At 51.4% G+C, this 11,872-nt stretch overlaps 1 protein-coding gene across 1 annotated transcript; it reads left to right on the top strand.

Annotated features, from left to right (window-relative positions):
• Window positions 1-6,902: 6,902 nt before the first annotated feature.
• Window positions 6,903-11,872, top strand: GNB3 (G protein subunit beta 3; the record flags this gene model as incomplete). The annotated part of the gene is made up of 9 exons (XM_082000058.1): window positions 6,903-6,959; window positions 7,513-7,551; window positions 7,723-7,829; window positions 7,941-8,004; window positions 8,115-8,277; window positions 8,379-8,445; window positions 9,375-9,576; window positions 10,703-10,919; window positions 11,766-11,872. The coding sequence occupies 9 exons, from the start codon at window positions 6,903-6,905 to the stop codon at window positions 11,870-11,872; spliced, it is 1,023 nt and encodes a 340-aa protein (XP_081856184.1).

The raw sequence follows: 11,872 nt of genomic DNA, 5'->3' as shown, positions 1-11,872 counted from the left end.
TAGCACCGGGACCACAGGGGCCTGGAGCAGTGTATTAGCATGCTAGAGCCGTAGTGATGGGGAGGGATGCAGCTTTCTTCTCTATGACATCCCAGCAGCTGAAAAATGGGAGTAGGAACAGCGTATTAAAATCAGTGACACCAGGAACTTTCTTCACTGCCTCACCAATGTGTTTGTGTCACTCAGAAGTAAGAAGGCAGGTTCCCTTCACCCTGCTCCTCTCAGTACCATCTTCTTGGTCATCCAGGGCCAAAGCTGAGGGGAGGAGGAGGAGCTTGGGGTCTTTCAGGAGCAAGGGCTGTCTCACATTCAAGAACTCAAAACAGAAGCCTCTGAATTTCCTAGGCACCTACAAACTCCAGAACCTTGCAACTGGTCTGAGAGAGGGAAGGTGAGGGACTGTGAATATATGGAATAAAAGCAAAATGCTGGACATGGATGTTGGTGGGAGATTGAGTCTGTACAGCAGGAGGGAGACATGCACGCTTGTTGCTGATGGAAATTTAATTAACAAACGATGGAAGGAAATTGAGCCCTCAGTGAAAGACAACGAAGTATTTGCCCAGATGCCAGCTACTTCCAATAGGGGAGAGCAAGAGAGAAAGTCAGCTCTGCCATGACTAACCCCTGGAAAGGGTGGGGAGTGCTTTTAGGAAATAGCACTGTGTGCTCATGCAGCAAGGCCTCTCTTCTGTTTGTGTTTTTTTTTCCTGTCCATGCATCAAATTGCGTCTGAAAGCAGAAGAGGTATTTTGTTTATTATTTACCACCCTGATACAAAGACAATCTGCTGTCACTGCCCAGGGGATTAGTGTCGCGAGATGGGATTATATTGCAGCCAAACAGGAATTGAATGGGGTGGATATGGAGTATCAAAAAGAGCAGTGACCGTTTTCCTGGGAAGCATTAGAGCCAGAGATCAGTCTGTGGTCATGACAAACACAGGCCTTGATGAGAGTTGTGCACGGAGACCCGGGCTACAGTTCAGGTGGAAGAAATCGGTAGGGCCAGGGCTAGTGGTATAAGAGGTGGGTGGGTGATCCCATCGTCGCTGTTGGCACAGGGCCTTTGCTCCATGGAAAGGGAAGTCTTTCCTCAATCTGAATCCCAGCTCTTCCTTGACACAGAAGCTTGGGAAACCTGCATTGGCAACCCTTTTTGCCTCCCATCCTCCCCAGAGCCACAGGAAAAAGGCAATTTGATGTGTGCATTTCAAATTCCCTCACATCCTAGCAATCACATGTCTGTCCTGATGATTTAGTGGGGGCATTGGATGGTTCCTACTTGACGAGGACATGTTGGGGGCTGAGGGGCCAGTGTCCACATCTCTAGCTTGCTTTGCCCAAAGGGGGCTTGGGTGATTAGACTGATGGCCTCCTGACGTCAGATGAGATCCGTTAAAAGGTATTTATCTCGGGCTTGGGCCAAAGCCGCGGGAGAGATTAAAAGAGATTGAGGCCAAGATAATCCCCTCGCAGCATCCCACTAAAGTGGCTGCCAAAAGGCACGCCACCAAATCTTTTGCCACCCCTGGCCCCTGTGCCTGGTTCTGTTTTTCCATGCAGTTTGCCGCCCAGAGAGGGTGTGACCTCAGCCCTGACGTGGGTTTTCTCTTGGCAGGGCCACTGTGGGTGGCACCATCCCTCTTCCCACCCTGCCCAGGACACAAGTAGTATGCTGTCCCTGGGAAAATGGGGATTCCTGTGGTCCGTGAGGTGCAGCAAGCCCTGCCCTAGTGGATGATAATCCTAGCCTGTTCTGGCTAATCTTCACTTTATTAGTTTGTTGCTGATATAAACAGAGGGAGTCAAATCCGCCTGTGATGGTTTCTTTCCCTTCAGGAGCAGTGCGCTACTCTCTCTTTTCACCCCTCCCCATCCACCTGCTTTGCATTACGTCCCAATCCGATTTCCCCAAGTCTCTGGTGTCTGATTTAATTTGCCTGATGCTGCTCCTGGAATCAGCCCTCCCCCAACCCCTCCCGTCCACAGCCTTCCAGCTCCCCATGGGGAGATCAGTCCTGGGAGAGGCTGAGGAGCAGAGAGGGAGCAAGGGACTCGCTGGGTGGACGGGCAGGACTGACTGGAGACCGCACAGGGACAAGGGGCTTCTGGCCGGCAGGGAGCCATTCTCGGCGAGGGAGACAGGCCGTGAGGGTCTGCAACCCACCTCGCTCTACAGATCCCGGTAAGGATGCTGCCTTGTTGTGATGCCTGAGGTCACCTTGGTGAGTCTGGAACTTGGGGCTCTGGGTTTCTTGGTGTGGTGCTGTGTGGAGTTTTTGTACATGGGCTGATCCCATCTGAGGATGTGGTAGGGAAGATCAGGGTGGGGAAGGAGTTGGGGTTAGTGCTGAGATGTCTTTATGATGAAGGACTTTGCACTGGGATGGGGTTGCTTGTTCTCCCCTGGGCAGGTAGATCTCACCAGTTTCCAGACTGGAACGGGAGGGTAACGCCTCCCTGGAGGGACCAGGCACTGGCTAACCGTACACAGTCCTCCACTCCCGGTCTGCCCCTGTGCACACCTCTTTGCAGCTGGCTGCTTTTCTGGATGGAGAAAGAGCCCTCAGAAAGCAAGGAGCAGAGCAGGGTAATTTTATCCTGGCCTTTGATCTCCATCACAGCAGAGGGAGATCATCTCTGTATCCGGCTCTGCAAGGAGCCCAGGGTCACCAGGGCAAGCATGCAAGGCCAACCACGGATTACACAGAGACCCAGGGATGCTGCCTATTAATACTCTGTCCTCCCTCCTGCACCTTTCCCTTTTCTATTTACAGCCCTCTCCCAGCATCCCACAGAGGGATCACTCCCTTCCCCATGTGGGGGAAGCTACCCAGAGGCTAAAAAATAAAGGGGTTCACCTGTCCTTTCTTCCCAACCGTCACTTGTGCCCCCATCCCCACCAGGGAGTGATGCAAGTGGCTCGGCAGGACTGTCCCCTGGGGTGCAGGCTGGGCCCCTGCCCTGGCATGGTGTGGGGGATATAGCCACTGCCCTGAAAAGGCATCTCGTGGCAGCAAAAGGCAGAAGGTGGACAATTCCAGACCCTTCTCAGCTTCACGCCATGGTAGAGGCATTCAGCCTGCTACCAGCAGACACCCAAGAGCTCAGCATGGGTCAGGTTGCTCACAGACAGCAGGTGCCTCCAGCAAGTTTGTTGGAAAAGGCAAGAGGGGAAAGAACTGTCATGTTAGAGAACAGAAGAAATGAAATATAGTTTCAAAAGACAAGAACTATGAACTGGATGAACACAACCAAGGCAGAGCTCAGAATAGAGCAGGTGTAAACCAACTAAGCCCAGCCTCTATTTGGCTGTGCCATGTGCCTCAGCAATGCTTGCAAGAGGCACAAGTCTGGGGACCAGTGCTGGTGGCAAGGTCCTCCTATCATTAGCTCTTTGCAATGCTGGGGGGGTGGTGGTGGTGAATTGGTTTTTCAAAGGTTCCTAAGGACCTGGTTTCCTCTACTGCTTAGCATCCACCTGAAGGAGCCCTTACTTCTAGAAAGCACTGAGGGTGCACCCTTTAGAAGCTTTTACCATTAAACCCAGGCTGGGCAGCTACCATGAGCAACCATGAGCTGATCCATAGATCTACAACAAATGTGCATCCCTTGGGTCCCGCTGGCCACTGAAGGAACATGCCTTGGCCAGACCCCAAGCTCCATTCCCCTTTCCTGCATTCTTCCTCCATTCAGTTCCCCCATCTCCTGTCCTGAATTTACATGACCATGATAAGCTGCTTTTTTGCACACCTGCCGTGGTCCTCCCGGGAGGTAGCTGCACTCTGCTGGGGACCAGGTAACTCACTCTCCACAAATTGCACTGGGATGTGATGGGCGGAGGCGACAGGCAAAGCTGGAGCTATTATTATCACTCATCTGTGGCTCCTTGTCCTTCTGAGGCTGAGAACAATTCCCAAATTCATTTAGAGTGTTCCTTCAAAGGGATTTAAAGGTTTGGACAGAGTCCTGAACCTGAGCTGCACCTTCTCTATATTTAGCCCTTTTTATCCATCCTCGACATTGTGCCCCTGCCCTTTGATCTGCCTACTGGCTCCGAAAGCCCCTCATCTGGTTGTGCAACCTTCCAGAGCAGGCGCCTGTGAACTGGTGATCCCAGGCTAGTGCCGGAGTTGAGATAGAAATTGCCAGGGAAGGGAAGAGAATGGTAAAAAAGCAGGAGAGTTGCAAAGGAGACTGGGGATCCAACGGGTGATGAGGAGGACATGCGCAGCCACCTTCACCTGGGGCAGAAATTGGAAGGAAGAGAGAACAAGGTACCCACCTCCATGCAGGTCTGGGTGGGCAAAAACAGAAGTCCTCACAGACAGATTAGGACAGGTGGATGGACAATGATCTCAGATGGCCACAGGTGTGTGAAATAACAGCCTGGAGAGCTTGAGGACCAAGCAGAGGAGACTGGAAGGAGAGAGTCAGAGGGAAGAGGTGGCCCAGCAGCAAAAGGCAATCCAGTGCTTAGGGCTGATGGAGGGGAGGTAGGATCAGTCCTGGGGAAAACTGAGAAAGGGGAAGGTGTGGACTGCAGTGACAGGGCTGGTCTCAGCAGGGTGGCTGGAAGTTCAGGTTTGCCACTTGGTGTGCTGGGAGGCAGTGACAGAGCTGGACGCAGACTCTGCAGCTTGACTGAAGTTGAGGGGCAAACACCACAAGATAAGAAGGATTTGCAGCCTCCTACTGAAAGGTGCAGGGCCTTCCCCAGCACCTCCCCAGCCTGTCAGTTAGCTGAGAGATTGAGTGGGGTGCCCAGCCCCTCCCCAAAGGATAAGTGCATGCAGGTGGGCTTTCATGGCCAGCATCACTCAACCAGGTACAGCTATGCATCCTTGCTGGGAGGAACTCCCTCATCACTGTTCTGTCAAAATGAGAGAAGAAAAAAAACAGTGGAGAGGGCCCAGCTCGCGTGCTGGTCTGTCCCCATCCTTCAGCGCAGCTGAGGCTGGCAGCCCCAGGCCACTGCTGTGGCATCTGCCTCTGGGCTCTGCCAGTGCAGCCCCTGGCTCCTCTCCCGCTCCCTCAGCCGGGCGCTGGGGCCAGCGGACTGGGCCAGCAGCCACACCCAGGGCGCCGGCAGGCAGCAGGGAAGGGGCAGCAAGCGCAGTGGCTCCATTCAGGCTTGCAGGCAGCAGGCGCAAGCCTTTCTCTGCAAAGTGTAGCCTGAGATAGCCTCCCACCGGGATGCGTTCATGCCTCCCAGGAGCTCAGGGGAAACCTGTGTCTCCCTGCCTTCACTGCACTTGGAGTCACTGGCCAAGCGGAAACTCACTCTGCCTGGTGGATCAAAGGAAAGCCATGGAGACGTTCAGGGTAAGGGATTCTGGAGGGAAACTGGAGTTGCTCTACGAAGCAGTGAGAAAAGGTGTGACTTGGGAGCTATCTGCATGTGCTTGCCCGCAGCAAGAGAGCAGGCTGGCGTGGAAGGACCCAAAACCCCGTTGGCTGGAAGAAAGGTGGCCTTGAGGCAACAGGCCAGAGGGGGACGGAGGCGATGTGACTCACAGGGACTAGAAAGTGAAATTCTGCAGATGCAGCTGGAGCATTTTTTGGCCTTGGGGCAAAGCACTGGTTCTAATGATGAAGAACACCTGGAGCACATCTGGACACCCACACCTACCCAGCAGAAAGAGTGAAGCAATAAAGACCAGATTTGTCTATGAGACCGGGAAATGCTAGAATCACTGGTGAAGTTTTAAGTGCATGTAACAAGAGAGAGAGAACAAAACAGATGCTGTATAATCATACAGTGCACCTGTATCTTGAATATGGATTACAGTTCTGGTTCATTGCCCTCTCTGCAAAAACGTATCATCTATACTCTGTAAACAACTGAAAAGGACTTAGAGAACAACAGAGATAATAGGATGTAACAGCCCACATGGGAGGAATGACTAAGTGTGCTCTGCAGTCTGGAAAAGAGATGGATAAAGACAGATATGACAAAGATCCATTAAAAATACAAGTGATACTGATGTGAATAGAAACCAGTCATTTACTGATTTTTCCAACTCAAAAGCTAGGTACCACGAGGTGGAACTAGTGACATTTGGGAGTAACAGAACCAGGAACTTCTTTGCAGAGCATGCCACTAAGCTGTGGAAGTCTTCACCATTGGCGGATGCTAAATTTCAGCATGGGTGCAAAAAGTGTGTAGACAAATGCATAGAAGAAAAATCCATCAAGAACTTGCATATGGTAATGCTGCTTCTAGCTTTGGAAGTCAATGAAAATCTGGGGCTAGGAAAGTAGGATAAGTATGACTGCTTATGTTATTCTTAGATCATTCCCCAGGTATCCACCTTTTGGGTGGGTGGAACTAAAAGTGAACCCAGACAGAGCACCTCAACAGCACCCAGATTTCTTTGATGGTCAAAGAGCTGGTGGGCACTGACTGGTGGTCCTTTGTCTAGGACAAACAATAGGAGATAGCTCCAGGAGGAGAAAACTTGATGGGGGGAGCCCAGTGGCTAAGATGGACAGCTTTGGCATGGACAGGGAGAAGCTGATGAAGAAGACCCATGACTTGGTAGGGCCTGGAATGAGGAGGTTATAAATAAAGAGGTGAGGGGACAAGTGCAGCCAGAACCTCAGCAAGAGGTTCTGGAGGTCTTCAGCTTCCCAGTGTACATGTAAGCAGGTTACAGGACCAAATGGACCTTTGATCAGGCCCAGTACAAACTTTTCAAATGCTAAGGGCTTTGATGGGATACAGCATGACATTACCAATCATTCAGCCAAGAAATGGTTACTAAGACTTTATCAAAGATGCCTACATTTGTATAATTGAGCAGGCATATCAGTGCCCTTTCTACCTCACACCTCTCTGATTTGTCTCCCCAGATTCAAGGCTGCCCCACGTGGACGAGCCACCCCTAGGGCAGAAAGATGGGGGAAATGGAACAGATGAAGCAGGAGGCTGAGCAGCTGAAGAAGCAGATTGCGGTAATGCTGGCAACAGTCATTAAACTGCTGAGAGAGTGTCTACCCCCTGTGACCAAGTTCTCCTCAGCCACAACTTGGGAGTTGAGCTTTCTCCATCTACATCCTTGGACCCCTCTGCAGTTCTGCACAGCACTTTAAGTGCTAATGGAGATCTTCATAGTATGGTGGGGGGAAAAAGGGGAGGGAAGAGGGGACTCTACAACAGTGAGAAGGAAGTGGCCACGGGCATTGTGTCTGCAGGGGAGCAGAGAGCATAGTGTGTCCTCAGGACCTCCTCTGTATGTGAGGCAGATGATGTCCTGCCAGGCAGGAGGATCCATGGAAAGGGTGTTGCTTGGGGAACTGGAAGCTGAATAGCTTTTGGCTCACCTTCCTGATGTTTGACTGGCACTTGCCCTAGTCACAGACCAGGATCCCCCTGTGCTGGCCACACTCCAAACAAATTCACGGTTCCTACCTTTAGCAGCTCTGAGGCTATGCCCCTGAATTTCACTTGCTATTGCCTTCATCACATGGCTTTTTTCTGTCTCCTCTGCTCTTGTCTGTTCTCCAGGATGCCCGGAAAGCCTGTGCAGACACAACGCTTGCTCAGGTAAGGAACAGAGCTGGCTGAGCAGGTGAGTGTGTGTCGGGGTCGGCTAGCTCCACTCCAAGGGGGACTGTCTACAGTTGGGAAACAGAGTTAGGAGGTAGAGATGTGGGGAACAGTAAAGCTCCTGCCAGTCCAAGATTAATTATTTCTCTCCCCCTACTCTTTCCTCAGATTGTGTCTGGAGTGGAGGTTGTTGGCCGCATTCAGATGCGAACCCGAAGGACCCTGCGTGGGCACCTGGCCAAGATCTATGCCATGCACTGGTCCACAGACTCCAAGTGAGAGAGATGCCACTGATCTGCTGGGTGCAGGGCAGCACATGGGTGTGAAGGGCAAGAAGGCTCTGATGGGAAGAGAGCTACTAACATGATCTTCTTCCTCTCCCGCAGACTTCTGGTCAGTGCCTCGCAAGATGGGAAACTGATTGTGTGGGACACATACACGACTAACAAGGTAGAAGTCAGGCAGCTGCAGTAAACCAGGATGTGGGTCCCCTCAGACCTAGTGCCCTCACCCTGCTGTCTCTGCTGCCAGAGTCACAACATGGTTTCTTGTCCTCCCAGGTTCATGCCATCCCTTTGCGTTCTTCCTGGGTCATGACCTGTGCCTATGCCCCCTCAGGCAATTTCGTGGCCTGTGGGGGCCTTGACAACATGTGCTCCATTTACAACCTCAAGACTCGTGAAGGCAATGTCAAAGTGAGCAGGGAGCTCTCAGCCCATACAGGTGTGTGTGCTGCCTACCTGCAACCTGGGTGCCCTCTGCATCCAAACCTCACTCTTCTATCCCTGCCCCATTTCTCACATTTGCTTGTTCCCCATTCCCAGGTTACCTCTCCTGCTGCCGATTTCTTGATGACAACAATATTGTGACTAGCTCTGGAGATACCACATGGTGAGTGTTATCTTCTGCATCCTAGTGACATGACCTCTGGTTCTTAGAGGCAGATCTCATGTCCGCAAGTGCAGTCCTTTTGCTCTACAGCAGTGCACTAAGGATGAATTGCTCCTACACAGGGAGGCCACACAGAGCACCTTAGGAAGCCTGATACCTTCTTCCTCCCTTGGCAGAGTAGGTGCTGCTTTTCCCAGTTGAGGTCAGGTCAAGATGCAGGTCTATTGGTAAAGCACTAGGCACCATGTAATCAGCTGTCACAAGGCACAGTGGTGTTTATCCCAGGACAGAAGACATTGTAAATTTATGTGGAGCTCACATACACGCTCCACTTCTCAAGTCCTGCTCACTGAGCAAGGGACACCTGCAAAGGCAGTGCCTGAATCCTTTGGTTCCTGGCTCTCAGGTCTCACCGTGCTGTGACTCTGAGCTGCTCTGAGTCTTTATTCACCCCCACCCCCTCCCGACACCTGCTTTGGAAGAACCTCTTGAACAAGGACGAGTCAGGATGTGGCATTTCCATCAGAGATCAAGGCTACAGGGGGCTTGTTCCCCTGTCTGTAGCATGGGATCCCAGTGAACACAGCCCGTGTATCTTATAAGCATGGATATGATAGAACTTTTCCAGCTGTTTGTCTTGGGTCCCTCTTTCCTCCTCTCAGTGTTACTTTCAACTGTGGCAATTATGTGAATACATCACATACCCACCAGCCTTAGCCTAACTCTGTCGGCCAAGGTATGACCACCAACAGCTGTGAAGGTATCTCCTGTTGTATACAGCTGACTCCAGCAATACTCTCACCCATTTTCCCATGTGCTAGCCAGGCCATGGCTTCCCTCCTTTTGTTCGTGAGTGGGACAGCTCTTCAGCGCAGCTGTAGATCTGATCTGCCTGGGTTGGCTCTGAGAAGTTCTCTTCTCTCCTGCAGTGCACTCTGGGACATTGAGACAGGGCAGCAGAAGACTGTGTTCCTGGGTCACACCGGAGACTGTATGAGCTTGGCCGTCTCCCCAGACTTCAAACTCTTCATCTCTGGGGCCTGTGACGCTACTGCCAAACTGTGGGATGTGCGGGAGGGCACCTGCCGTCAGACCTTCTCAGGGCACGAGTCTGATATCAATGCCATCTGCGTATGTATGCTGTCTGCACGGTGGTGGGGAGGAAAGGAAAATGGAGGGTGGACCAGCTCTGAAACAGGTTGAAGGAAGCTGACACGGTCATGTGGGGAACAAGGGTCTCGGGGAGACCTTGGCCCCATAATACAGCCTGAAGCAGGGAGAGCCTGAGTTTTCGCTGAAGTTTGGAAGCTGGCTCTTCCTAGGCACGGGGGCTCCAAAGCATCTAGGTCTGACTCAAAGCACTGCTTGGACTCAGCCAGCACACCGTGGTCTGTGGTGCTCAGCACCCTAATTCGGGTGCTGGCACAGCTTTGCTCATAGCAGCTGTTGGGAACCACAGTTCAGGCATGCTCTAGGAGCCCTGGCGCAAGACACAAGTGAGGCAGCAGGAATACCTAATTCAGCTGAGGGTCCTAGTCAGCTCCAGACAGCAGAGGTGGTAACTTGGGATCATAGGGAGATCTTCTGAACATGAAGTCTTCACAGTTCAGACTTTTGGGGGCAAGTATCCCCCTCAGAGGCAAGGATTCAAACCAGAGCCCTACAGGTGGCAGGGCAAGAATTTGTCAGTTTAGTTCTTTTCTGCTAACCAAATGAGTCTGCCAGCTTCCTGCAATGTCTGCAGCTTGAACCACTCTCCACTATCTTCAATTAGTACAGCTTCTCTCACCTGTCCCACAGCTACTGTGCCACCCATATGGTTTTCTGCCATACCTGCTCCTGAGGAGCTCTTTTTTGCTCCACAGTTGAGGGGAGACACAGAAAAGGAGTGTGTATGAGAAGGTTGGGGTATGAGGATGAGATAGAGGAAGACTCCAAGTGCAGTGAAGGCAGGGAGACACAGGTTTCCCCTGAAACTTTTTAACTGGAGTTAAAAAGACAGTAATCCTTCCTTCAGCACTGGAATGTCTTGCAATAGCCCCTAGGTCATTGGCTTTCTTGAAGTGGAAGGGGTCTACTAGGTCTTAGGAGAAGTATCAGCCTCCCCTTTCAGCAGACTCAACTTTTATGATCCAATGTCTTGTCCCACTGGGTTTTCCTACCTCCATGGCTTCCTGGTGGTTAGCAGGGAGGTGAAGATGTCAAGGAAATCAGCAAGGCACATGCCTGATTAAAATCTGGTGTGTGCCCTCCTCAGTTCTTCCCTAATGGTGAAGCCATCTGCACCGGTTCAGATGATGCCACCTGCCGTCTCTTTGACCTCCGGGCAGACCAGGAGCTCATAGTGTACTCTCATGAGAGCATCATCTGCGGAATCACATCAGTCGCCCTCTCCCGCAGTGGGCGCCTCTTGCTTGCTGGGTATGATGACTTCAACTGCAACATCTGGGACTCCCTGAAAGGAGAGCGTGTGGGTGAGTGGCTCTTGGAGGTCCCTCTTTTATTCCCTGCAAGGTCTTCTGTCCCTACCAAGGCAAGGAAAAGGCCTTTATTTTTTTTAAAAGGGACAAATCCTATACTGACTGAAACCAAACAATGCTTCCTCGCGCTTAAGGAGCACATCATAAGTAGTACAACTCATTTCTGTATAACTTGGTTTTAATGTTAGGGAAGTCAAGCCTTTAAACAACATTGTTTGAAGGGGGAAAAAAGTATTAAGGTTCCTATTAGCTAAAACTGCTCACAAGCACCAGTAGTAAGTATCTATCTCATACTTTCTCCTAGCCTCTGCCATTCGCTGGTTCCAGCTACTCACAGTGCCTCTTGGCAGCCAGGCACCAAGCTGAGCATAGACCTGGGCTTCCACCAAGCATCTTCAGATACTCTGTGAGGCTCACATGCAGAATTCACCCAAGCAGTATTTTTTTCAGGTGTGGCCCCTAGCCTCTGAAAAAATCTATAACACAGCCTACCAACAGCATTGCTATTTCTCAGTCTTGTCAGGGGCACCATCCTTTCTTAGGCTTACCATCACACCAGGGTGAAAGCAGTTGTATGAGGATTCAGGTGGTCAGACTTTCCCAAGAACATTGTTCTTTGACCAGTCCCATGGGTGGTGGTCATATGTCATGCACAAATGTTCTTCTGCATGTTTGTTCTTATTACCCAGGTACTGATTGTAACACATTATTCAGGGACAGACAGCATGATACACAGGGGTGTAGGTACACAGCCTACAATGAGTGCTCTCAGCATGGTCAACCCCTTCATCTCTCCCAGGTCTCACTTCTTTTCCTGACCTCTCTTCTTTCCCCCCATAGGAATTCTTTCTGGCCATGACAACAGAGTGAGCTGCCTGGGGGTGACAGCAGACGGCATGGCAGTTGCCACCGGCTCCTGGGACAGCTTCCTCAAGATTTGGAACTGA

This window comes from Phaethon aethereus, assembly GCF_964289735.1.
Source record: "Phaethon aethereus genome assembly, chromosome: 1".
Lineage (NCBI taxonomy): Eukaryota > Metazoa > Chordata > Aves > Phaethontiformes > Phaethontidae > Phaethon > Phaethon aethereus.
The sequence above is the reverse complement of the archived record's forward strand: the minus strand, read 5'-3'. Positions and strand labels throughout refer to the sequence as shown.